The 25,115-nt window shown below is 47.4% G+C and overlaps 13 protein-coding genes across 13 annotated transcripts; 8 read left to right on the forward strand and 5 right to left on the reverse strand.

Moving 5' to 3' along the window:
- Nucleotides 1-503: 503 nt before the first annotated feature.
- Nucleotides 504-2,762, forward strand: N7537_001957 (WD repeat NOL10/ENP2 family protein; the record flags this gene model as incomplete). The annotated part of the gene is made up of 2 exons (XM_056893015.1): nucleotides 504-720; nucleotides 784-2,762. The coding sequence occupies 2 exons, from the start codon at nucleotides 504-506 to the stop codon at nucleotides 2,760-2,762; spliced, it is 2,196 nt and encodes a 731-aa protein (XP_056758010.1).
- A 610-nt stretch (nucleotides 2,763-3,372) lies between these two features.
- N7537_001958 (uncharacterized protein) lies at nucleotides 3,373-3,882 on the forward strand (the record flags this gene model as incomplete). Its single annotated transcript, XM_056893016.1, has 1 exon — nucleotides 3,373-3,882. One exon carries the CDS (start codon nucleotides 3,373-3,375, stop codon nucleotides 3,880-3,882), a length of 510 nt encoding a protein of 169 aa, XP_056758011.1.
- A 696-nt stretch (nucleotides 3,883-4,578) lies between these two features.
- Nucleotides 4,579-6,084, forward strand: N7537_001959 (Zn(II)2Cys6 transcription factor domain-containing protein; the record flags this gene model as incomplete). The annotated part of the gene is made up of 2 exons (XM_056893017.1): nucleotides 4,579-4,671; nucleotides 4,891-6,084. 2 exons carry the CDS (start codon nucleotides 4,579-4,581, stop codon nucleotides 6,082-6,084), a joined length of 1,287 nt encoding a protein of 428 aa, XP_056758012.1.
- A 425-nt stretch (nucleotides 6,085-6,509) lies between these two features.
- On the forward strand, nucleotides 6,510-7,472 carry N7537_001960 (RTA1 domain-containing protein; the record flags this gene model as incomplete). The annotated part of the gene is made up of 2 exons (XM_056893018.1): nucleotides 6,510-6,696; nucleotides 6,757-7,472. 2 exons carry the CDS (start codon nucleotides 6,510-6,512, stop codon nucleotides 7,470-7,472), a joined length of 903 nt encoding a protein of 300 aa, XP_056758013.1.
- A 638-nt stretch (nucleotides 7,473-8,110) lies between these two features.
- Nucleotides 8,111-8,839, reverse strand: N7537_001961 (MARVEL domain-containing protein; the record flags this gene model as incomplete). Its single annotated transcript, XM_056893019.1, has 1 exon — nucleotides 8,111-8,839. One exon carries the CDS (start codon nucleotides 8,837-8,839, stop codon nucleotides 8,111-8,113), a length of 729 nt encoding a protein of 242 aa, XP_056758014.1.
- A 560-nt stretch (nucleotides 8,840-9,399) lies between these two features.
- Nucleotides 9,400-12,513, forward strand: N7537_001962 (glycosyltransferase; the record flags this gene model as incomplete). The annotated part of the gene is made up of 6 exons (XM_056893020.1): nucleotides 9,400-10,250; nucleotides 10,301-10,461; nucleotides 10,513-10,876; nucleotides 10,933-11,283; nucleotides 11,363-12,124; nucleotides 12,465-12,513. The coding sequence occupies 6 exons, from the start codon at nucleotides 9,400-9,402 to the stop codon at nucleotides 12,511-12,513; spliced, it is 2,538 nt and encodes an 845-aa protein (XP_056758015.1).
- Nucleotides 12,514-13,322: 809 nt separating this feature from the next.
- On the forward strand, nucleotides 13,323-14,558 carry N7537_001963 (uncharacterized protein; the record flags this gene model as incomplete). Its single annotated transcript, XM_056893021.1, has 1 exon — nucleotides 13,323-14,558. One exon carries the CDS (start codon nucleotides 13,323-13,325, stop codon nucleotides 14,556-14,558), a length of 1,236 nt encoding a protein of 411 aa, XP_056758016.1.
- A 1,353-nt stretch (nucleotides 14,559-15,911) lies between these two features.
- On the forward strand, nucleotides 15,912-17,765 carry N7537_001964 (FAD-dependent oxidoreductase; the record flags this gene model as incomplete). The annotated part of the gene is made up of 2 exons (XM_056893022.1): nucleotides 15,912-16,387; nucleotides 16,442-17,765. 2 exons carry the CDS (start codon nucleotides 15,912-15,914, stop codon nucleotides 17,763-17,765), a joined length of 1,800 nt encoding a protein of 599 aa, XP_056758017.1.
- A 236-nt stretch (nucleotides 17,766-18,001) lies between these two features.
- Nucleotides 18,002-19,204, reverse strand: N7537_001965 (translation initiation factor eIF-2B gamma subunit family protein; the record flags this gene model as incomplete). The annotated part of the gene is made up of 1 exon (XM_056893023.1): nucleotides 18,002-19,204. One exon carries the CDS (start codon nucleotides 19,202-19,204, stop codon nucleotides 18,002-18,004), a length of 1,203 nt encoding a protein of 400 aa, XP_056758018.1.
- Nucleotides 19,205-19,916: 712 nt separating this feature from the next.
- Nucleotides 19,917-20,536, forward strand: N7537_001966 (acyl-CoA thioesterase; the record flags this gene model as incomplete). The annotated part of the gene is made up of 2 exons (XM_056893024.1): nucleotides 19,917-19,996; nucleotides 20,068-20,536. 2 exons carry the CDS (start codon nucleotides 19,917-19,919, stop codon nucleotides 20,534-20,536), a joined length of 549 nt encoding a protein of 182 aa, XP_056758019.1.
- A 585-nt stretch (nucleotides 20,537-21,121) lies between these two features.
- On the reverse strand, nucleotides 21,122-21,616 carry N7537_001967 (uncharacterized protein; the record flags this gene model as incomplete). Its single annotated transcript, XM_056893025.1, has 1 exon — nucleotides 21,122-21,616. One exon carries the CDS (start codon nucleotides 21,614-21,616, stop codon nucleotides 21,122-21,124), a length of 495 nt encoding a protein of 164 aa, XP_056758020.1.
- Nucleotides 21,617-23,755: 2,139 nt separating this feature from the next.
- On the reverse strand, nucleotides 23,756-23,980 carry N7537_001968 (uncharacterized protein; the record flags this gene model as incomplete). Its single annotated transcript, XM_056893026.1, has 1 exon — nucleotides 23,756-23,980. One exon carries the CDS (start codon nucleotides 23,978-23,980, stop codon nucleotides 23,756-23,758), a length of 225 nt encoding a protein of 74 aa, XP_056758021.1.
- A 569-nt stretch (nucleotides 23,981-24,549) lies between these two features.
- N7537_001969 (uncharacterized protein) lies at nucleotides 24,550-24,894 on the reverse strand (the record flags this gene model as incomplete). Its single annotated transcript, XM_056893027.1, has 1 exon — nucleotides 24,550-24,894. One exon carries the CDS (start codon nucleotides 24,892-24,894, stop codon nucleotides 24,550-24,552), a length of 345 nt encoding a protein of 114 aa, XP_056758022.1.
- Nucleotides 24,895-25,115: the final 221 nt, after the last annotated feature.

Raw genomic sequence — 25,115 nt, forward strand, 5'->3', positions numbered from 1 at the left:
AATTTAACGGTCGCAGACAGCCCCGGAAGCCTTAAAGATAGAAGAAATTTTGAAGATGACTCTGGAAGTCATTTCCAATCGCAGGTTGCATGGTCTGTAGCAAGGAGTGAAAGCGCATAGCAGAGAGATCAACAAGCAGCGAGTACATTAGCTGATTGATACCATGTTGCGCGGAAACGATCAACAAAGACTAGAAGGTCTGGCACAACACTCTCGCTTAAATGGAATCACCGCACCAAATGAAATAGCAATGATTTTAACCACCAAGGCTTATCGCATGAAGTCAACAGAAAGTTGAAATGCGTAATTCCGGGGGACGTTCGCCAGGGACACTCGGGCCAATCACCAGGTCTGTTATCACGTGATCGCTATCAGCGACTTTTTATCGCAGTTTTTTTTTATCTTTTGCAGGTTTGCTTTCGCCAACACCGATAGGTTGCAAATCAACTGCAGATCGCCTCAACACAACTGGCTCGGCATTTTCTGCACTGGAATTTACCAGCATGAAGCTGTCCAACCCGTCCGAGGTCCCGGTATATACCATCTCGGGATCAGACAGTGCTCGCCCGCTTCCCGAATGGCTTGCTAGACGACGAAAGCGCAGCTTGAAGAATGACCCCGAGTATGCCAATCGAGTTGAGTTACTGCAAGACTTTGAATTTGAGGAAGCAAGTCACTGTGTCCGAGTCAGTGAGGATGGAGAATGGGTTATGAGCACAGGTTCGTACTAGTGGTCCCCATCTTTTCCTGAGAGCGCATACCCTAACGCACTATTGCTTGCAGGAACTTACAAGCCCCAAATCCACACGCACTACCTTCCGCAATTGTCCCTTTCATGGGCGCGTCATACAAGTTCACTCAACACCACTTTCATCCTACTGTCTTCCGATTACACTAAGTCCCTCCACCTCCAGTCTGATCGATCTCTTGAATTCCACACTCCCTCGGGTTGTCACTACACCACTAGACTTCCCCGATATGGACGTGACATTGTCTACGACCGCCAGTCGACTGAAGTGCTTGTTCCTGCAGTTGGTGTTAATCAGGATGGCATGGGAGAGGTATACCGATTGAACTTGGAGTTAGGTCGATACATGCGGAGCTTTGAGGTCGACGTCGGCGGTGACGATTTTACATCCACAGGTGGCGGAACTCTCCAAGGTGGAATTAACACAGGGTCGGTCAACACCGGTGCTATTGCGGAGCAGAGTCACAATCTGTTGGCCTTCGGAACCTCATTGGGGACAGTTGAGCTATGGGATCCTAGGGCTAAGGGACGCGCGGGTGTGCTCTCTACCCCCAGACAAGTTGGACCCTACGATGATGAGCGATCAGAGATCACGGCTCTAGAATTCAATCGCTCCGGCATGAGCCTTGGAACTGGCTCGTCCAATGGTCTCATTCACCTCTACGACTTGCGTTCGCCCGTTCCCTTCCAGGTCAAGGACCAGGGATACGGGTTCCCTATTCACACTCTCCAATTCCTCGAACAGTCATCTGCAACACAGGCTGCGACAATTGAACCCAAATTGCTCTCTGCCGATAAGCGCATCATCAAGCTCTGGGATATCGAAGATCAAAAACCTTGGACCTCTGTTGAACCGGCTGTGGATCTTAAGTCTGTTGCTTGGTGCAAAGATAGCGGCATGCTTCTCACAGCCAATGAAGGCCGACAGCAACATTCATTCTTCATCCCGCAGCTTGGACCAGCGCCGAAATGGTGCTCATTCCTGGACAACCTGGTTGAAGAGATGGCTGAAGATCCAAATGACCCCAGTGCATTCAAGTCTGCTCAGTCTAGCTCTGTCTGGCCCGGTTTCACGCTTGTGCCTAGTGAGGAGGTCGCCAAATGGGACGCGAAGCTCATCAAGGCAGGCGGAGAGCCCATTGATTTGGCCTCCTACATGCAGTCCGGAAAGATGGTACCTTACTCCAAGGGCTACCAAGTATCGAACTTCGTTTATAACTCTATCACCGGGTTGTTCCCCGACACAGAAAACCCCAGAGCGAAGAAGGTGGCCGAAATTATGAACAAGGAGCGGGAGAGCCGCATCCGTGGCAAGAAGAAGGTTGCGGTCAAGGTGAACAGGAGACTGGCCGAGAGGATGCTGAACGCGGAGGAGAAGAGGGAGCGTAAACATGCCAAGCGCCTATTGGAAGGCTCGGCCGACCAGGAAATGGTCGATGCTGCTGCCGCTCCTTCTGCAGGCGACAAGAATGTATTGGGTGGTGGCCGTTTCGCTCAGCTGTTCGAGGACCAAGATTTCGCTGTCGACGAGACTTCACGCGAATTCCAGCTGCTGAACCCCAGTACGGTTCCTCAGGCTGCTACCCCATCAGCTTCGAGAAAGGAGCGTGGCTTGACAGCAGTCGAGCAAGAAGCCATCGACGACGTGCCCGGCTCAAGCTCCGACTCCGACTCCGACAGCGAGGCGGAAAAGCCCGCGAAGACAGCAGCTTCCAAAAAGATCTCTTCTGCGGACTACAAGCGGACGAAGCGTCCTCCGCCTCGCATGCAAGTATCTTCTTCGAATCAAGCCAACTCCACCCGGGACCGCTCCTTCGGCTCCCGTGCGCAGAATATGAAGTCGAGACAAAAGCCTGCACGACGGATTGGTGTAGTCGGCGAGCAAGAGATGAGCTTCAACCCGGCCGGGAAGCCGAAGCGCGCTGCCCCCGAAGTGCGCTACGACAAGACCGATACATCGTTCCGGGCCAAGGAACGCCGCAGTGCTTCTGGCAACACTTTCCGCAAGATGTAATATGTCTTGCCGTTCTTGGCCTTTTCTTCTGCCATTTCCTTGGCACCATCAAATCTTGTCCAGTCAAGAAGTTTTCTCGCCCAGGTCTACGAACCATGCTCTTGGTCTTTTCGTCTTCCACTCATTGGGTGGAGCCTTCTTACGGGCGCAGCTGTCCACTTCCGGCTAGACCACTACCGAACACCATGACCAATCTCATCGGCAACCTTTATTACTCCCATGTGCAATTAGGCGCTATGCGAGGTGCTGCTGTGTTGGTCCAGGGTTGCATTTCTTTTTGAACCTACGGCAACTTTTTCAATACCCTATTTGCACACTATCTCACCATCATAGACAGCTTTGGTGTGGCGCCCGAGAATTCAAAGCTCTGGTGCACGTATTTATTTTTGAATGACCACTCTGTATTCTAATGTCTCAAAAGCGATGTCAACAATCTTGAATAGCATTCAACTATTTTTTCACTTTGCTCTTCAGACTCTTCCAAGATTATTCCTAGTCGGTCATACATGTTAGATGACTTTCGACCCGGACTCAACATGCATACAGTGCCATATAGTTGGTAAAGAAGTGCCTAGCTAATGCCAGTATCTCAGACAGCCACTTTTTGAAAATGGGGCCTGTTGAGCCGGCAGTACAATATCGTCTCATTGACTTTACTGGTCTTTACGAACAACACCTACGTGACCTCAGTGCATGGGTGGAGAAAGATATCGAGCCTCCAACGGCTACCAACTATACCGTTCAGAATGGCCAGGTCTATGTCCCCCAGTATGCTTCCCAACGAGCAGGTATTCAGCCTGTCGCCAATTTGGAAGTACGGGATGGTACGGTAGCGGAGGCTCAAGTGGGATCCCCAGTGACCTTACAAACTGGCTTCGAAGTGTCTCGTGGCGTTGGAAAAATTGTGTCCCTTGAGTGGGACATCAATGGGAATGGAACCTTTGTCCTAGAGGACTTTGGTGCGCCAAGTCTGGTGGCCCAAACGAATATCATCCATGTCTACACGGAACCAGGAGTATATTTCCCAAGCATTCGAGTGGCATCTCATCGATCTGGGGATGCGGAAAGTCCTTATGCTGTGGCCTATAATTTAGGTCGAGCGAAGGTGGTTGTTAAATGATGATGCTTGGATGACATTCTATCGACTATCGAATATCGAACTATACGTCCAAGATGAGTGCATCCATAAAATGCCGTTTGGGTGCCATATCAAACCTGATACTGCCAGCATGTGAATTTCTGGGTATTTACTTGAGAATATCATGCGAATTTAGCATTAGAAACCGTGTATAAAATTGTATATTACTCTTTATCAAGATGGCCTACAGAAGTGTCAATTGTATATTTCTTGTAGTTCGAAGTGATACTTACTAAATGAGAAAAGACCTAATTAAACACAGTCAGATGGCTAGGGGCTCAACAACTAGTTGTATATACCTGTATAGGAAAACAGACACACACATGTACGTTATAAGACCCATTCCTTTCTCCAGAAAGCTCTCGTTAGTGTCCCGTTGTAGTCCTGGAAACAGGTTCTGACGAGAACGTTCGGAATGGAACAATCTTATCTCCGCTTATCTAGGGAGCTAAAGCCAAACAGGAAATTTCTACGTATTCGCACCCTCTCACATCTATTTTCGGTCTCCAACAACCTATCAGAATTTCAAGAACAAGGGCAACCCCTGATAGATGTTTGGTCTTTGTATCAGTTCTAGGCTCCCATTTTGAATATTTAGTCTAAATCCAAGGTCTCGCCCAACGTAGTTGCTGCTTGAAACGAATACGACATGGCTCTACTGCGCCTCCACTTGCTAAGATGGATATTTCCGATGCAAAGCCCATTAGGGCACGACGTACGCATCAGAAGTCGCGCCTAGGGTGCGCCAATTGCAAAAGGCGTCGCATCAAGGTAAGAGGTTTGATTATTGTTGCTATTACCTGCCATTATATTTTGCCACATTTCTTCCGGTTGAGTCCTTATTTCGCATTACTTTGTGTTCTCCCATATTTTTAAATTACTACATTCTCATCTTCTCTCTCTACGCCTATTTTCACTATGCTGGGAATACTACGCCATTTATTTTGTTTCCGTCAACGACGATTTATCGCGGAAACTGACTCGTTCCAGTGCGACGAAAAAAGACCGGCCTGCTCCAACTGTTCAAATCATTTGATTGAGTGCGGATATCACATTACTGCGGAGTTCCCCGGATCGAAATCTCCAAAAGGTTCGGAACTTTCCACTGAGCGGCCATGTCCAAGACGATACCGACCTCATCAATATGCGACAGGCGGACTCAAACAGACTTTCAAACTATCCAAAACTCAGCCATCGCGATTTACCAAATCGACTGGAACACAATGTAGTCTCTCATCGGGCTTGATCGGCAACATCTCCTTGGCCGACCTACAACTCTTACACCATTACACCATCGACACATACCAGACTATGACGGGTGGTCCAGATCTCCATAATGTGTGGCAAAAGCACCTCGTGCAATGGGGGATTGAGTTTCCATACATTCTACATCTTGTTCTCGCTCTATCTGCCGTCCATCTGGCTCACGAAAAGCCAGACCTTCAAGATCAATACATCCAACAAGCCGACAACCACTTCAGCTTCGGAGTCCGGTCAGTTGCAAGCGTGATCTCGGAGCTAAATGCCGATAGTTGCCAGAGAGTTTACATGTCAGCCGTCATGATATGTTTCATCTACTTCGGCAGAGGTCCACGGCCAGGAGAATACCTTATCTTCAGCGACAGCGGACCCGCTGAGTGGCTAGTTCTTATGCGCGGAGTGCGATTAATTGTTGAACCTCACCATGCGAAAATCTTCAGTGGGATTCTCGAGCCAGGACCCAATAACCGGAGTCGGGATCTAACAGCTGAGATGCGCATTAAATTGCATGAACATACTGTGCACACAGAAGCAGTTCAACAAATCGTTGAGAGGGATATTGCCGACGATGAAATTCGTGGCAGGTACCTGACCGCCATTGAAAATCTCTTCGAAATCATGCGCGAGGTTTACGAGAGACGATCTGGCGGGTCGCCTGGTGTGGACTTGATGGATCTCCTGATGGGATGGATTTATCGTCTTCCCGAAGAGACGATTGGTTTGTTAGAACAGAAGGAGCCACATAGCCTTATAATGCTGGCGCATTGGGTTGTGCTTCTGAAGTACATGGACTCAGCGTGGTTCATGGACGGCTGGGCTGAACATATGCTATCGGGGATTTCTACGTATCTGCACGAGGACTTCCATCATTGGATTGAGTGGCCATTGAAACAAGTGTACCGAACTCAGACTCAGATTGAATAACATTGTATTCTATTGAAATTCAAAATACATATTTGAATGACGATCTTTCTCCTGCATAATTCCCTTGAAACCAAAAGTTTTCAAGTCGATTAGAGATTTCTACTCACAAGCAAGAAACTCGGAACTTCCAAAAAAAAAAAAAAAAAAAACCAACAATTCTGCCAAGGCTATGAAAGAACGCAGGGTTTCTTACCTGTAAATCTGAGCAAAGTACGGACGTACGAAGTAGCATGAAACGGATCGGGTGGGTTCGCGTATTCGTTCCAAGATTTCCTAATCCGGTAATCACTATAGATCGTCGAGGAACTGGGCGGTTAAGCTTGATTTAAAAATAGGCGGGCCATCTCATAAAGGCTTGAAAATTCCTCCGCTTGTATCAAGGGGATCGATCCATCAGTCCTTACAATCAATTCCACTCCTTCACAATGGATATCGACTTCCACCCCGGTGTCAACGGGTCTAGCCCTTATGTCGACTTCTACCCATATACACCCTCCGCCACAGCAGGCTACGCATTTATGGCCATGTTTGGTATTGCAACCGTCTCTCATTTTGTCTTGATGATTCCATATCGCGCTGGATATTTCACTCCTCTCTTTCTAGGAGGTGTTTGTACATTTCCCCGTTCGTTCATGTGCTGGATTGGAATTCGACTAACATGATTCTAACTAGGTGAAACATTCGGATACTACGGTCGAGCATGGTCCCATAAAGACAGAAGAGAAATCTCTTCATGGGCCCTCCAAGAAATGCTCATTCTTTCTGCCCCACCTCTCATCGCTGCAACAGTCTACATGGTCCTCGGTCGAATCGTTCGCTGCTTCGGCGCTGAACATCTAGTCAGCATGACTCCTAAAAAGATCACGGTCATCTTTGTATTGAATGATGTACTCACTTTTTGCACGCAACTAGGCGGTGCTGGTGTCCAAGTCACCGGAGACGCAAATATCATGGCCATTGGAAAAAAGGTCGTCCTAGCAGGTCTGATTTTCTCTCTGGTCGTGTTCTGCTTTTTCATTTGGATTGCTGCCAGCTTGCATCGACGACTTCTGAGGAATCCTACTGATATTTTGGTCATGAACAATATTAATTGGCAGCAGTACATGTGGACTTTGTACGCTGCCTGTTTTGCATTGATGGTTCGAAACCTTGTTCGGACTATTCAGTTCGGGGCCCCCAGGGGTTCGTCCGTTAATCAACAAGAGTGGTGGATTTACGTTTTTGATGGATTTCTTATGTTCTTTTCTATGGCTGTTCTAGTCGTTTACCATCCTGGTCTTCTAATCAAGAAGGCTCGTCGGCTGGCGAAGGTTGCAGATTTTCATGAGCCTCTGAGGACGTCGGATATTCCGTTGACTCAGTATGAACCACGAATGATGGCAGCCTAAACAGGTGTGCTGGTCACTATCTCGGTTACAGTTTCAATTGATGTTTCTTTTCTTCACGTTGCATTTGTGGGGGATCTCAATGATGGCGCATGGGTTGTGTTCTACGATTACTCTCGTTCCTGAGAGCTTTATACAGATAGCATTTTATTGAATATATTTCTACTTCATCCTGTCATGTATTGCCTGTGCGGCTGGCGAAAAATTATAGAATCGAAGTGGTTAGTAAATGTTATTATTAGTAGGATACCTCCATTCACACATTTCGGCAATACAATAGAAATAATACGTCGTAAATGATATGTATCCAGACGGACAAGTCCTCTGAGGATTATTAGTATGTAGCACATATACTACACGGATGGGTCAAAACCTAAAACATTGATCAAATACCGGCTGATGATGTATCTAAATATTTTTCATTACTGAAAGTGTTGGGACTAACGAAAAGAAACAGTAATAAATATTGTAAACGCCTAAGTAAGACAAGAAGAAGGGGCCATGAATCTTCCAAATCGCATTGAGTAAATGACAACAGTAGCAACAGAGAAGGACATAAGGACATGAGGACATGTGAACGTATGAACATATGAACATATGAACGTATGAACGTATGAACGTATGAGCAAAGAAATTTGACTTCAGGTGTGGCCTTCATTCTCTTGCCTAGGCTTTTCCTTCTTGTCCACCGACGCAGGTGATGATTTGGTGTGCTCTTGCTCCTGCTCCTGCCCCTGCTTCTGCAGACACTTGCCGTCGTCGGTTTTATCAGTAAACTCTTTCACATCTTTCTCCTCTCCACTCCAGTGACCACTCTCCTCATCACTGATTCTCTTCGCGCCATCCGGCCCGATAAGCCCTTCTGTGGCAACACCGAATTGATCCGTGCCTCGTCTGACCTTGCGAGTCCGGATGCACCACGCAATGCCGAGTACCATTGTCGCAAACCAAAGCAGCATATTGACGAGGTCGATCCAAACCGCAGCGCGCATACGAGGAATTGACAGTGTCGCATTTTCGTAATTTGTCTTGACGTGAGAAGTATAGACTGTCCCGAAAACGCCCACCTGGGCAAGCCAAAGGACAAACAGAACCCCATCCCAGGCCGACCATCCGACCTGGGTCACAGTAACAAAGCAATGCACAATGCAAGTCAGAGCAGAGAGTGCAGCAACAAATTCAGCGTATATCCATTCTGCGTGAGCGTGATTGTTGCTCTTCGTAGAGTGTGCTAAATCCACACCATAAAGACCAGCAACTGTGACAGCGAAGACAAATTGGAGGGTGCGGAGTGTAGCACGGCTGATAACTCCACAAAGTCCGCTTCTGTGCCAGTATTGATCAATCGTTCGAGGTGTGGATTTGACCATGGTGGATGAATATAAGTAGAAGAAAAGGGGGTTTCAGGGTTTCACAGTACTGCCGACGAGATATGATGGAAATCCAAACCAGCTGTGTTAAGGGGTCTTTTATTACTTTACGGTTATTATGTATTCCCTACGTAGTACAAGGTGCATGGGTTAAATTTTCAAATCTAAAAAAGGAAAGCTTGAAACTCTAATTGTTACAATTTGCAAAAGACTAGTCCATTTTAGGAAATTACATCGTACCCGTAAGCTACGTACTTCTTGAGGTAGATCCACCTGTAGCGGCTAACCAATCAAAAACTTTCGGAGTATAGAGTGGAGATAATCGCCCGAACCATCCAGCAAAATGACCGCTGATCAGGGTATTCCTATGGAGTACACCTTTAACACATGGTTGTCTATTATTAGGTAGCCGTTTAACGGCGTTAGTGGTAGCGGTATCAGTATCAGTTTTTAACATCTTCCACTTCTATTCTCGCTCATCAACCCCAAAGCCCGCTGTTTTTGCTGACTTTAGATCCTGCTTTGTGAAGTGTAAACGACGCGCAGAGACAGATGCCAACATGACCAATTCGAGACAAGTCTCCACTTTCCCTCATAATGAAGATCCTCCGCCACCATACGAGGCTCTTTGGAGTTTAGATGATAGGCCAATGCGACAGGGCATTGCGCCTCCGTCTGAACTACCATGCCCCACTGCACCCTTACCTGACCTTTGTTTGACTGAAGATGGTCGTGTGGACATGAGAGTTGGATTACGATTCAGCCGAAATCTTGAATGGCTGATGAACACCCAATCCACCTTAGTGGATGTGTCCCAAACGGCAGAGGCAACCTTCCCTACAACAGTGTCTCCTTTCAACCTTCGCCTAAACATTGTCATTCAAGTGGTAGGCAGCCACGGTGATGTACAGCCTTTCGTTGCCTTGGGCGAGGAGTTGCAAAGATATGGACATCGTGTGCGGTTGGCAACGCACGCCAAATTTGAATCATTCGTCAAATCAGCTGGGCTTGGGTTTTACCCCATCGGCGGAGACCCTGTTGAATTAATGTCTTACATGGTGCGCAATCCGGGGTTAATTCCAAGCGTGAAGAGCGTGCTAGCGGGCGATGTTCAACAGAAGCGAGCTTCAATTGCCGAGATTCTTGAAGGTTGCTGGCGATCTTGCATAGATCCAGACCCACACGATAAAACGCCATTTGTTGCAGATGCTATTATTGCAAATCCGCCAAGCTTTGCTCATATACACTGTGGACAAGCACTTGGGGTCCCTGTCCACCTTATGTTTACAATGCCCTGGACCCCTACCAGGGCTTTTCACCATCCCCTTGCCAACTTGGACTATTCTGGGAACGACGCTTCATTGGGAAATTATATATCCTATCATTTTGTCGAATGGATTACGTGGAACGGGTACCTACTCCTTTTGCGAATCACCTTAGGATTTTGCTAACACATTCCAGTTTAGGCGATTTGATAAACACCTGGCGGAAGGATACCCTAGAGCTAGATCCCATCCCAATCACAGAGGGCCCAAATCTGTATGAAACTCTAAAAATTCCTTTTACATACTGTTGGTCGCCCGCGTTGACTTCAAAACCGGAGGACTGGGGACCACATATAGGTAAGTTAGCTTTGCATGCAATAGGCAAACATATCCAAACTGACATTGCAGATGTCTCTGGCTTCTTCTTCCGTGAACCAGTGGCTTATAATCCACCAGCAGAGCTAGATGAGTTTTTGCGCGCAGGTCAACCGCCTGTCTACATCGGGTTTGGTAGTATTGTTCTCGAGGACATGGAGGAAACCATGTCAATTCTTTTAGATGCCATCCAAATAACAGGGGTTCGGGCTATCATCGCCGGCGGCTGGAGTGAGCTGCATGGCCAAGATATTTCGAGTGTCTATTATATTCGGGATTGTCCACACGAGTGGCTGTTCAAACATGTCGCTGCTGTCGTACATCACGGTGGTGCCGGTACCACAGCATGTGGTCTACGCAACGGGAAACCCACCACAATCATTCCATTCTTCGGAGAGTAAGTATAGCCATTTCTCATAATTCCATCTAATACTGACCAATCGTGCATTTTAGCCAACCGTTTTGGGGTAACATGGTCGCCACCGCGGGGGCTGGGCTGGAACCAATCCCTTATAAGAACCTTACGGCACAGAAATTGGCAGACGCTATTTCCTACTCCCTTACCCCACAGGCTATTACTGTGGCTCAATCCATTGCGGACAAAATAAATCAAGAATCTGGTGTTCGGGCCGCAGTCGATTCGTTCCATGCACATCTGCCACAAACACAAATGCAATGTGACCTGATCCCCGGCGAAGTTGCGGTTTGGAAACTGAAGAAGGGCAAAGAGATTCTCAGGCTGTCGAATACTGCTGCACTGGTTTTGAAACGTCAAGGGCGGTTCCAAGAAAAGCATCTCAAAATGTGAGTAAGGCTGAAGAGCTAGCGACAAATCATCCATGGGACTCTTGGTCATGACTAACCTACTCGCGCGCACAAACAGATACCAAAGCAAGCCATTCACTATAGAGCCCCAACGCTGGGATCCTCTTACAGCCGTTTCTTCCGCGTCGCTGTCAACTTTGACCGGCATGGCCGATGCCACAGCTGGAATCTTCATCGATCCTTACAAGGAATGTCAACGTCTTCGATCAAACCGCAACACTCGCCCTGACATTTCTGTCTCTACTTCTATACCTCTCACCGCCGGGTCGCTTTCAACAACAGATACCGAAGCATCAATGAGCCGTGATGTTGCTAACGTGCCGTCGAATCACGCTTCAAATAATCCCAACTATGCCAGGCAAATGGCATTAGCTTCAGCGATCAGTCTTGGAAAGTTTTTAGGTCGGTCCTCACGTGGCATGTTTGTAGACCTACCTCTTGCAGCAACGGAAGGAATGCTGGCCATTCCTCGATGGTACGGCGCACAAACCAGAGTCCATGGACCCGTACGAGGCTGGAAGAGCGGCGCAGTGGTGGGCTTGTCAACCTTCAGCCACGGGCTGTACGAAGGCTTCACGGATATCTTTGTGTACACCTACGCCGGCAAGAAAAAGGAGGGTTCTGTGGGAGTCGCCAAGGGGTTGATGAAAGGATTGACCAGCTTAACGGTCAAAACGGGCGCGGCCACTGTTGGCCTCGTTGCTTATCCCAACCAAGGCATATATCGCTCCATTCGGGCTAGGTCACGGAAAGAAATTGCTAGGCGCATCATGGATGCAAGATGGGCTGAGGCAGAGTGTGCTGTGAATGGAAGAAGTGGGTACATTGATGTAGCGGAGTTGTGCTCTTTATATGATGGGCTCTTAGTATCTAGAAGAAAAACGCACCGAAGGCACTAAAACTCCTGTGGGAAATAATACAGGCTATTTTATCAGACCACAGCAAACACAAAAGTTCCTGTTTATGACCTAGGGGGACCTTATTCCATTCTGACAATTCCAGCTAATTTCGCGTATAATTGCCCGGGGTTTGGATCGACTTTAGTAGAACAACATTTGAATTTCGATGACAGGTTGGAATGCCTCTGGTGTAGCATCTTCCAAAATTCACTAAAGCAATTATCTAATTGGGAACTGTCGTATGTAACTATAACACTGTAGCCTGATGCACCAGGCAACAATGTATCAAGTTAAGGTTAAGCCTCTCTAAACCTCTCTAAACCTCTCTAAACCTCTCTGAACCTCTCCATTTGTCCCCATGGAGCTAACTACGGAGAGAGCTCCACTGTAGTAGGTAGATCATCGTCTGCATTCACTTCTATTAATTACCTTATTGCTTCTTGCTTCCTTTGTAGAATAGCTTGCCATCTCTTTATGTGGGTTTGTGGGACGAGGAAATAAAATTACAAACTAGGTACATGTACAGGATCTAAGCATTGATTGGTTCGGTTCTAATCTAGCAGCCTTCCACAGTTCTGAAACAAGCGTCCCCGGTTATAAAAAGAAATGTTTCGCGTATTCGTTTCCGCATTTCTCTTACAGTGGGGCGGAGGCGCAACAACACCTCACTCCTTTATCCCATCACCTTCATCTGTAGGAAATGCACATTAATTGCGATGATTGATCAAGGTATATGATATAAGAATATATTGAGAAAGAAAAAGCCCAAAAAGAAGAACAAAAAAAAAACTACGACAAAAGCTCGCCTGGTTGATAAAGCCGATGTCGGTCAATCTATGACCCTTGAGTTGGGTGCGGATAGCGTTGTCTCGCTGGGGTGGACTAGAGAACAGTCTTACTAACGAATCAACTTAGACCCTTCCAAGATTGTTATATTGGTGCCTTACGCCGATGATCCAGCATGAATCTACTGAAAATGGGAGTCCTTATATTGAAGAGCGGCCTTCTGCTCTCGAAACACCAACCGATCTTCGCATATTTCGAAAGCGCAAGAGGGTCTCTGCTCGAATAGCTTGATGCACCTCAATCTTTTCTTCCCTTGCTTTTCCAAAATTCAATATGGACGTCTATTCAGTCGATGTGCCATCCATTGATGAAAACCCTGCCTGGGTGGTTGGATTCCTCCGACCCTTCCTGCGTGATCTTATTCTCCCTTCTCTATTTCCTTTCTTCTATCTCTTTTGCACAGGCTCTTTGTTCTTCGATGTGGTCCATTATATGCTGCATCGAACCAATACATCGTCTCATCCTCTTCTCCGGCGTCTCGCACATATTCACCGATTTCACCATCTCTACTTCACTAGGCATATGAACTTCGACAACAAGTATCTATGGCAAAATTCGGTTCAAGCGCTGCCGCTTGAGTTAGGACTTCAAATCTTTGGGGCCGCACTAGGATATGTTTTTGCTACTTGGGCGACTCCTATCGGGCTTGTGTGGATCACACAAAGTCATCTCTGGTCAATGATTGCCATTCAAATAATCAGAACAACTGTTGTTATTCTCTCGAGTGGCCGGGACTCGAATCACCTGGTGTACAAAACCGCCCCGAAAGATCCCAACTGGATATTTGCTGGCCCAGAGTACCACGCCCTCCATCATGTTTACCCAGATCGCTATATTGGTTCCTTTATCAAACTATTCGACTGGGTATGGGGTACAGCTTACTCCGTTCGAGGGAAACGCATCGTGGTGACGGGCGGAAATGGAGCTTTTGGCCGAGCTATTGTAGCAGAGCTTGAAAAAGAAGGAGTACAGAGCATTCACAGTTTGAAGTTCGGCGTTGATTGGGATCATCAAAACTTCGAAAAGGCTATCGCAGCACTTTCAGCGTGTGACGTCCTCATCCTAGCCCACGGTACCAAAGGCCCAGATGCAGTGGAATCGAATTGCAATTCGGCAGTCCGGCTGGTGCAACTATTCAAACAAAGCAGACCTATCAACGAAACCAGTCCAACGCTCCCGGAAGTATGGTATGTTGGTAGTGAAATCGAATTTCATCCAGCCTTTGGAAATAAAGAGATGCAACGTTACTCCCAGTCAAAACGGCGCTTTCTTCCACATGCTCGTTCTTTCTTTGACGACGCTGATATAATTTACCGCCATATTGTCCCATCAGCTTTTCAGTCACCCATGGGGCCAGCTATACTCTCAGCAGGCTGGGCAGCTAGATGTACAATGTTCTGGATCCGGAGAGGTGCCCGGTATGTCCCTGTTACATATACGGGGTTTGCATATTTGAACTACTTCAAGTTTAAGTATTTGGTTCCCTACGCGCAGAAAGATAAAGTGTGAATAAACAATGGAATCACACGGATTCTTTATGTTGTTCTCTGTATTGTTATTAGATATGTACAATGATCAAGTTTCGATGGCAAATATACGAGAAATCTGTTCGGAATTAAATGAATAGCGCGGAACGGAAATGTGGGAACACAGTACGGTTACGAAGACGTATAAGGGCCAGGGTTCAAACCCCTCCTTTAGGGGGATTTGTGTCTCAGTGCTTTAATTTAAAACGGCAAAAAAATTAAAATATCTGAATCACTATTATATGTTTCTTAGTAATCAAAGTACCCTGATTCTGCTGGCGTTTTAATCCCTAGATTTTGAACTAGTTACCAAACCGGCCAAAAATAAAGGAGATGTCTGATTTGCAAGGTCAAAAGCATTTTTTTGGGCTTGCAACCGCCAGAAATAATGGAGATACCCGAATTTGTATGCAGTCCAAAAGCTTCATCTAGGCAGATTGATGTATTAACAATTGACAGTACATTGTATTAGAGCGGTGTATAAAGTGGTACTAATTCAGGTATTCAGGCATCAAAGTCCCCCTACAAGGGGGGTTTGAACCCTGGCCCCTATACGTCTCGTCTTCGTAGTACGGTTTACGGTAGGTTTTAGACGCCATCGCGCCAACCCGTATAATTTGTTTACCGCCTATTTTACCGTCTTGCTCTCACATTGGCAAACCCCCGGTTAGCGCAATGGCGTCTAAAACCCGCCGTATACGATTGAGACCCTAAAGATTTCCTCAAATCATTCCACTTAGGGATCCGGTCTATTGGTGCCCCCCGTTGAACACAATTATTTGCATTCCTCCTCATGGAATAATGGATGACCTGGAAGCCGAGTTTTATGATTAACAAGTGAGTTAACCGATCAGGAAATAAAGTACGAATACGCGCAGATCAACAACGGAACCTTCTGTGTCCAGCTTTTCCAAGTTCCTGCTTCCCCGGTTGTGTTTGATATTGAAATTCTTGGTTGTGATGCACTGAAGGTTTTAGATCCTTTGGACCGGATTCCATTCGTTATATGACATCAATTTAAAAAATCCACGCTATTATTAGACTTTACGAAGTACTAGTTATCAACATCTTCAAGCTCCACTGCAAACTAAACTGTAGATCTACTCCCAAACTAGCAAGGAGTCCAAAAGAAAACGTACGCAGAAGTGGTGCTCCCTTTCACGGGCACCTTGATTGGAGATTATCCACACGGGACACGGTTCTTTCCGTAGAGGTCTTCGAATTCGTATTGAATTGTGCGTTTTGGGAAGGCAAAGTCCCCGACCATCCTATAAGTAGCCTCTGTAACCATGTGTTGAACTCGAGTACTGAGTTACAAGGAGCAATCTCACCGGCTATGCTCTCATTCACTCTTCAGGCAATCCTTGCCAATCTATTCCTTGCAGTTGCAGCTTCTGCCAGTTGCAAATCCACCCCCAATGATTCGAGCTGGCCTACTGCAAACGAATGGCGGGCACTCAACCAGTCAATCCAGGGGACCCTTATAAAAACTACCCCTGCAGCGTCATCATGCTACCCTGGGAATCCATTTGGTTCCACAAAAAATTGCACTGATGTGAAGAACCATTGGACCTATGCCTCGTATCATTCTACCTGGCCCGAAAGTATCGACTACCCGATCTATGCCAACAACTCATGTCTACCCCAGGGGACGACTGGTTACACCATGGATAGAGGGTGCGAGATTGGTGGCCTACCGCAGTATATCGTGAATGCAACAACGGAGATGCAGATTGCTACTGCGCTGAAATGGGCTTCTCGCAAGAATATTCGTGTGGTTATTAAGGGGACTGGACATGATCTCAATGGCCGGTATGTCACCTACTCCAAGCTGATAACGATCTGACCCCACTAATCACATACCAGGTCAACGGGAGCATTTGCACTATCCATTTGGACGCATAATTTTAAGCACACTGCGCATCACCGAAACTGGAGTGTTCCTGGCAAGAATGACACCGCAGATGTGCTGGTCTGTGGCAGTGGAAATAACTGGGGCTCTGCCAACCTCGCTGCACACAACGTGCACAGAGCTATCGTGGGTGGCGAAGACTCCACAGTTGGACTGGGTGGTTTGATCCAGAACGGTGGCCACGGGTGGCTGTCAAGTCATTACGGTCTTGCATCGGACCAAGTGTACCAAGTCACTGTCATCACCACTGACGGTAAGCGCCTTGTTGCCAACTCTGTGCAGAACCAAGACCTGTTCTGGGCCGTTCGCGGCGGCGGCGGAGGACAGTTTGGCGTGGTGACCGAGTTCGTTCTGAAAACTTACCCCGTACCCAACAACATGGTCACCGGAGGGTTTTCTTTCCATGCAACTTCCCACTCCAACTCCAGCGAAAGTGCGTCTTGGAATGCTATGGCCGAGCTTGCTTCACTCATTCCGGATATCATGGATACTGGTCTCACAGGCAGCGTGTCCGCACTTACGGGTGAACAGGCTGTGGCGCTGATGGGGCTAGATCAATCCCCTCCGGGTGTCGCTGCTTCTGTGAGTTTGACCGGGTTTAACATGACTACGCGTGAAATAAACGCTACGATCAACAATCTAGTAACCCGGATCGCCAACACCACGCAAGGGAGCTATTTGGACTTCTCGTTGATAGCACCAACCACTAAGAGTTTCTACACTAAGACTGGCTCTAGCACCGCTGCTGGGGCTGTCAGCTTGCTCACCAGTCGCCTCTTGGGCCGACAGGAACTCTCCGACATCGCCAAAGTGGACCTGATTCAATACCTTCAGCAAATCCTCGTTTCTCAAAGCTCCACTGGATCAATGCTACTCTTCGGTTTACAGGGCGGGCTTGGACCCGCTAACGTTCCGGAAGAAATGCGTGGAAGTGTCCTTCCAGCCTGGCGTCAAGCCTATGCACATGTTATGACTTATGGGGCATTGATGAATGCCACTAGTGATCCAAGCGAGTCTTTGAAATCGGGAGCTGAATACTACGAAAAAGTCAAAGAGCCTGTATGGAGGAAATGGGCTCCAAATACCGGTGCCTACATGAATGAGGGAAACCCTTTTAGCACTACATGGAAGCAGGATTTCTATGGTGAGAACTACGAAAAGCTTCTTGAGATCAAACACAAGTACGACCCCAGTGAAAGTTTGTTTATCTGGAGCGGTCTTGGTAGTGACATGTGGAAATATGACCTGAAAAGCGGATTGTTGTGTCGGACATCCTGAATTTCAGCATGTCACTTCACAGATGAAGTCACGGGGAAAGTGTGAGGCTTATTATGTTTCACTGGATACTAGGTGGTTCTCTATTTTCACAGATAGTCTATCCTCGTCATCTTTCTCCCTTCGTCTCCCATGGACTTTTCCTGTTCGCGGCTCCTGGTCTATGTCCTAACTGTGTATTATATGTATTATACTTGGTTGGTATGACGACTAGGATAACCAAAATAAAAATAGACATTCTAGTAACTATTCGCAAACCTGTCAGAGTTATCTGTATCCTCCTCGAGATCTTCAAAAAGTGGCATAAACTTCTCGTTCTTAGCCTCAGTTTGTTCAGTGACAACATTACCCTCCTGAACTTCACAATCCCTAAGCACTGAGTCATTACCAACATAACTACCACTTCCAACTACACATCCAGTTAATACACAGCGTTCTCCAATAACAACGTTATCAAGAATGACGCATCTCGTGATTCGAGCACCACTGCAGATCTTGGAGTTTGGGCCAATACAAGATTCCTTTATAACAGAACGTCTCTCAACAATCACATTAGATCCAAGAAGACAGTCGGTCTTCGAAATAAAACAGTCCGAAGACACATATTCAGGAGAAGCGATCTTTCGGTCGTGGGCGAATGGGGGTTGAGTAACTGCATGGTCGATCTCTTCAATGGATTCTAGTTTGGCTAAACGAAGGGAGGTAGATAAGAGAAGAGCGGGATTGTCAACACGACTGACAAGTGGTGTAGATCCTGTATGCAGATATGCTTGAAGGGGTGGTACTTCCGAGATATCGTTTCGTGGTGGTTGGTGGGTGATAGTGCTCAATTCCCGGTAGTCGTGCTCTCCATGCTTTTCTTTCTTCTGGCTCAAACAAGTATCCATTCCTAGCTTTTTATATAGTCCCCGCTGCCATGCAGACTTGGCCCAGAGCCCAATGAGGTCTTCGCTAATGGACACTAGCCTTTCTTGACGCCGTGCGAGATCCTTGACCCAGTAGGGGAAAATGTAGAGGTGTGCATCGCGGTAGCCAGTCAACATCTTGGCTTGTGTGGCTTGTCGTTTCGCGAATGAATGACGAAGAAGGAATCCCTTATCACGTTCCAGGTTTCTTTTCACAGTATCCATCCCGATAGACATGAGCAGCTTCGATGGCCTGTGACTTGATCTTGTAGATATCTTGGTTTGTTGAAGCGGTTCAACGGCTATCAGATCCAACCCCTCATCCTTTATGGTATCTTTCGCATGATAATACACACAAAGACCGCCTCGACAGTCTCTTTCTTCCTCGGCCATTACGATCTGACCTTGAGATGCCATCCACATCTGTAACAGGTATGTGCCCTCGATTTCACAGACGAGATCGCAAGGCAGGAGTAAAAAATCGGATTCGATGCAATATTGCACCTCGGGAAGGCGAAGCAACTGTGCTGTTGCCATTGTCGCTTGAAGGTCTTGAGGGGCGAGGACTTTTGGCATGGGAAGTGATTTCAAACAAGGGTTTTGCTGTAAAGCAGAATGGATATGAGCAAGCGCAGAGGGAGGTGTGATTAGTGTGACATCTGGAAAAATTAGTAAACTTCATAGTAGCCAAAATGCGATTTGAGGTTTGAATGGTCTGAACTCACCACTGATATGTGATGTTTTGCAGAACTTTAGCGGGTAATATATCATCGGTCTATTAGCGACTAGGGCAAGACATTTCGGAGTCCTCTCTTGATCAAGAATAGTTCCAAATGAGGTCCCAGGACCGCATAAAATCAAAGCTTGAATTCCAGCTCTAGGCATGTTGATGAACTATAGCGCGATTTCTCGACGCAGGTACGATAAGGCCGTCGAAAAGAGAATTAATTGAATGACGAATACAATTCTAAATAAAACTCCATAAGCTTTGATCTTTATACGGACGGAGACACTACTAAATATATACGATGAAAGCCTCGATATATATCTACTTCTTTGTGGATCAGATGAAAGAAGTGGATCAAAGAAGCCCCCCAGAGCTAGAGGGGCCCCCATCAAAATTACCTAATCACCGATATGCCGAGGTCCGCGCGGAGAACATTCTTGTTATAAACTTGGAAGCATAAACAAATCTATTGTAGAATTACACTTAAACCAAATCCGACCATCTCATCGGAAAAAGAGGGAAATGGCCACCCCAGAGTCCAAAGCTAAGAGGCAACGCAAGCGCAGCGACTATGGCTTCCACCAAGTACACCAGACCCGATGGTCAGTACCAGGACCTCCGAACGGACACCCGCAAACCTACCAGACACCAACACTAATACCTACACACACAGGTTTGACAACGATATGTACGCGCATCTCAATAACGCAGTGTACACGCACCTCTTCGACACAATCGCGAACACGTACCTAATCCAACACTGCGGTATGGACCCCTTCAGCGTGAACAACCCAACCCCAGCGCCGACTCACGGGCAGCCCTCCAACTTCCCCTCCCCGTCGAACCTAGCAGCCGGTGCCGACCAAATAGGTCTGATTGTTTCAACACACGCCGATTTCTTTGCCTCGGTGCGCTTCCCGGATCTGTTAGAGGTTGGGCTGCGCGTTAATAGGCTGAGCAAGTCCAGCGTTACCTGGGAAGTGGGTATTTTCCGTAAGGGTGAGGAGGATGTTAAGATGGTTGGGACTTATACGCATGTTTTTGTGTTGAGGGAGACTATGCGGGTTGGGAAGACGGGTATGGAGGAGCGGACGAGGCAGGGCTTGCAGAAGTTGCTTGTTAAAGCCGAGGCGAAATTGTGAGGGATAGACTGTGGATATTGGGCGCTGGGCTAGGCTTCCAAGGCTGTACATTGTTTCTTATTGGAATATAGGTAGCCCCTTGCATTCTAAGGTAGTCGTATAATTTTCGGAATATTGTCGGGATTCTGGACTGGAGATTGATCATATGATCCCTATAGGAATTAAAATTTTTAGAAGAAATATGATATATAGCTCGGCAAACGGTCCGTCTCCCGAGGTTAATTGGTATGGTATTAATCATCCGAGGAATGTGAGACGCCGACGTGAAGAAAAGACAAAAAAACGTGCGCCCTGTAGATCAAGTAGATCATTGAAACTCCTGGATCATTAAAAGTCTAATCTAACCTGAGATCTATAAGACAAAAAAGAAAGAAGCCTGAAAACATATCCATCGCTATGACAAAGAAATAAAAACCGAAACCAGAAACTTTTGTGGGTTATCATGAGAATCAAAGAGACACGCTAAATCGCTTCGCAATATCGAAAAAGCGCCAATAGAATGGGTATACACGTATGATGGAATTTCCGATCATCATTAGAAGAATTGTCATCTGACAATCTCAGGAGTTGTGGGTTGAAACAAGCTCAGTCAAGTTTGCCAGCAATGATACTGCTGCAACGGGACACGTTGGCACTGGTAGGAGGCGAGGCACCGCGGCGCATGGTGTATCCATCTTCATCGAGCCACCATTTGGGATAAGGGCCAAGAATGAAGCTGCCCTGGGCGTCCCAGCCAGCGACCCAGTGAATGCCGTCGTCGAGGAGGAAAAAGCGCAGCTTTTCCGGGCGGCCGCCCTTGTGCAGCGGGGCTTCGAACCAGCGGCAGCGTTCCTCCAGTTCGGATTCGAACATGTAACGGTGGAGGATGCGACAGTATACTAGCGCAGCAGGGACTTTTTCGTCATTTTCGCAGCCATCCCGATGGATAAGGTGCCATCCGCGACCCGGGAGGAACTTGTATGTTCCCGGGACGGGGGATTGCCAGTGTTGTTCCTTGAGATCGCTATCGCGGTCACCCTTCTGGAACCAGTAGGTAGGGCAGAAGATGGCTCGCGCACAGAGGAAGAGGTTGGGGGCCATGATGGAGGATGGTATCAAGATCAAAAAGGGTATGTGCAAGGATGACTTGTCCACGAAAATGGGGGGGGGGGGGGGGAAGTCCAGGTTGATATAGAAACAGCACTCAAGTACAAAGAATCTCAAGGGCTAGAGCGGGCTATAAGTCGACAGCCATGGTGGGAAATAATAAAATATCAGTCAAAATCCAAGTTGAGATGGGAATTTGACAGGTCTCCGGCGTTCACCAAAGCTCGGTGAAGGACCCCTAAGAACCTTTCCGGAGACAAAGAATGTGGAACGGCAACCACACTTGGCACGGGGTTGTAATCTGAGGCAAGGACTGGTTGAGAATGTCCAATTCAAACAGCACTGGCCAGACAGCAGGGTGTTTTCGTTATCGATGCGGTGAGCAGGGGGTTGGCGTGTTTTAACTCGGGAAAAAGGGGTTGTGATAAGCTTGCAGCTTTGAACCGCCAAAGGAACAGCTTTGTTTTTTGATAACGGGAAAAGAGGATGGTGGGTGGTAGGCGAATAGGGAGAGTTGAAAAGAGCTTGGACTTGCAGCAAACGGCAACACGCAGTAGCACGTACACGCACGGCCGGCCGGTGTTAGAGCTCAACAAGAGCGTGTGGTGGAGATTGGGCATTTAACTGGAGGAATGTCGCCATGGTGATTTTTGCAGAAGATATATATAAAGTCGAAATCAGGAATGTGTGTTTGGATATATTTGGCGGTCAAATGTGGAACAAGGAAAAAGTCAATCGACCCGCTCTTTACCCTCTTGGGCCAGTACGTAGGTCAAGCCACAACTTGAGAAGCACTAGAACCCGGGACTTTCCCGCACTTTGCCCGCCTTCGAGTGGCTGAAATTGTGGATTATCTAACCGCTGACCTGAGAGATTTTCACGTGCGGGACCTGCCGAGTCTTGGCAATCCTATCGTTTGGCTCCTTTTGGCTCGCGGGATTTTTTCGTCTCCCCTTATTATCCTCTTTAGGGCTGATCACTTTCCCTTTCAGCGTCATAGCTACCCCAATCGCAGTCCACCGGTTTCACAAGAACTTATTCTGACTCAATTATAAAGTCTCGAACACTTGGCATACATTCCCGACGGGAAATTTTCAGGCTGCAAAATTTCTTGTGGCGCAATCGTTCTCGTGGTTCAGCCCTATACTATTTCTTCTTGGTGTTATCCTAGCTTACAAGACCGAGGGGCGAGTTCTATTCCAGCCTGATCTATTTGAAGCCGATGGTCCGGTTTCTCATTCCTCAGTGAAGCATTATTTCCACGGCCTTAGAATTGTCTATAATGTATCAGCATCGCTATGACCAGCATAGCTGATATATGATGTGATAACTGCACGCCGCATGTTTTACAAGCTCATCACTATCTACACTTGACGGAATATCCCTGTCCATGCATACCTGTAATCACAATCCTGACTGTCCTGTCAACAAACCAAAAATCATTGCTGTGTGTGCCACTTGGTCCGGAGCCTCAGCTACAGGCGATCGCCAAGCCAATCCTTGCCAAATTTGTAATCTAACCGGACGCACGGCGTTTATGATAATATAAGCCTTTAAAGGAAAGGAAATTTGTCTCTTTGTAGTGCTAACCCCTTGATGCAAGATAATGTGACACCGATTTTTTTTTTTTTTTTTTTTTTTGACATCTGAACCATAGCTTTCTTTTGTTTTGAATGCCTCGAGCCCCTTTTGAGTCATGGGCCTTCTTTAAAACCGCCCTAGTGAGATGATTTTATCACTCACTCTATTCGCCTATAGAGCCGTCAGGCCTTTCGCTTTTCTTGCATGGGCCAAACTTACTTGGAGCTCATCAATTGAGTACATAGTCAACTCTAAAGAGTAATTCTACACCACCATACTAGCGCACAGACTTCTGTTGCAGAATCTCACTCAACTAAAAAGCCTACGTGCAGGAGTCATGGATCTGACTGCATAGCAATGAAGGCATGAATATCTTTACATTATTTACAATCTAATTATAGCCCTAGTCACACACTGTCCTAATCCAGGTCTAACCTACGGGAAATACCAAGGCGTGGGGAAATCCATTCCACCGTGCGCTCCCAGGGGCTTACCAATATCTCACTCCCTTTCGGTGGGAGCTCTTGAGGATTCGGGCTGCCTCAACTCACTTCACACGGGACTCTCCATGTTACCGGCCGCATAGCAGCAATATCTCTTCCCTCTGAGCGGTATTTCTCCGCCTAGGCACAACTTAGCCACGCCGTCAACCCCACCATCCTCCACACCGGTGGCGCCACCAATCCTCCTAGGCAGCTTTCCGAAGTCAGCGACCTCATCTAGATTATGCGCCAGCCGGGGCGGAGATTGGCCTGGCATCACCGCACCGATGCGCATCACGAAAAACGCGTCGAGCTGGTTCGTCCATCACGGCCCCCACACGGGGTAGATGCCTAGCAAGGAATAGGGGGGTTGTCAGGTTGTCAGGTTGTCAGGCTGCCGGGTTTTTTTCTTCTAGTAAGGGTCCAAGAGTTACTAGAAGAAAAAACCTGACAACCTGTCAGCTTATTAGGACGTAATTTATACTTCCTATCTCACTAGTAATACTAACCTCCTACTATGACCTACTAGAAGCAACTGGTAAATTACCACCTGACAACCTGACAACCTGACGACTACCGCGCCGCTAGCAAGACAGATAAGAGGACTACGTCGGCGTGAGGTATGTCCGGAACCAGTTGGCCGGCGCCAATAACCCAGTTAAGCGTCACCCCTGTCTGCAATCCCACGAACGGAGCCCTGCGTCCACGCTTAGACATCCAGGAATGCTGCGGCGCGGAAAGCATCCTGTATGCCTTCGGGACTTGAAACTATTCAGGGCTCGAGGCAAGAGTGTTGCTCGCCAATGAGGTTCAATACGATGACCGAGAGGAGAAAGGGCAAGCCACGGCACTTCAACCCTCTATCTATGAGTTTGGCGATGAGCACCCGGTCATTCCAGCCCTTGTCGGCCAGCTCCATACTCTAGTCTTAACGTCAGGTTTCACCGCTGTCTCGTCCGCTGCTGGAGAAGGGTTACGGCTGCGCATGAGCAGACCATTGAAGTTAGTGGGGTGGTGAACACCAAGGCCACGGACTAGCAAATCCGAGAAGTCCTGATATAGTGTTCGCTTTGGGAAAATGTGCTTATCGGGCTGTGAGCCGGTGGGCCGGTAGACACAAGTCTCCGATCGTCCTGTCGTGAGTCTATGTTGACCCTTGAAAAATCGCCTAGATGTGAAAGACCATAGGTCCTCTGGGACGCGACGCATTCTTTATGTTCATCTGCGCCCTATTTAGGAGACATGGTCATTCAAGTCATTATGCGTGAACTCCCTAACGGGCGACCGTAGCGCCCCTTCAACTACCACGACTCTGCACCTATACAAAGTACACCAAGTTTGGTTAATCGTAGTAATTGCAGGTCCTAGTGTCTCATTCTGATCAAAATGGCCCGTATAATATTTGCTAGAGCACCTTGGAAAACCAGACC

This window comes from Penicillium hordei (genome assembly GCF_028827395.1).
Source record: "Penicillium hordei strain IBT 12815 chromosome Unknown utg000001l_segment0_segment0, whole genome shotgun sequence".
Classification (NCBI taxonomy): Eukaryota; Fungi; Ascomycota; class Eurotiomycetes; order Eurotiales; family Aspergillaceae; genus Penicillium; species Penicillium hordei.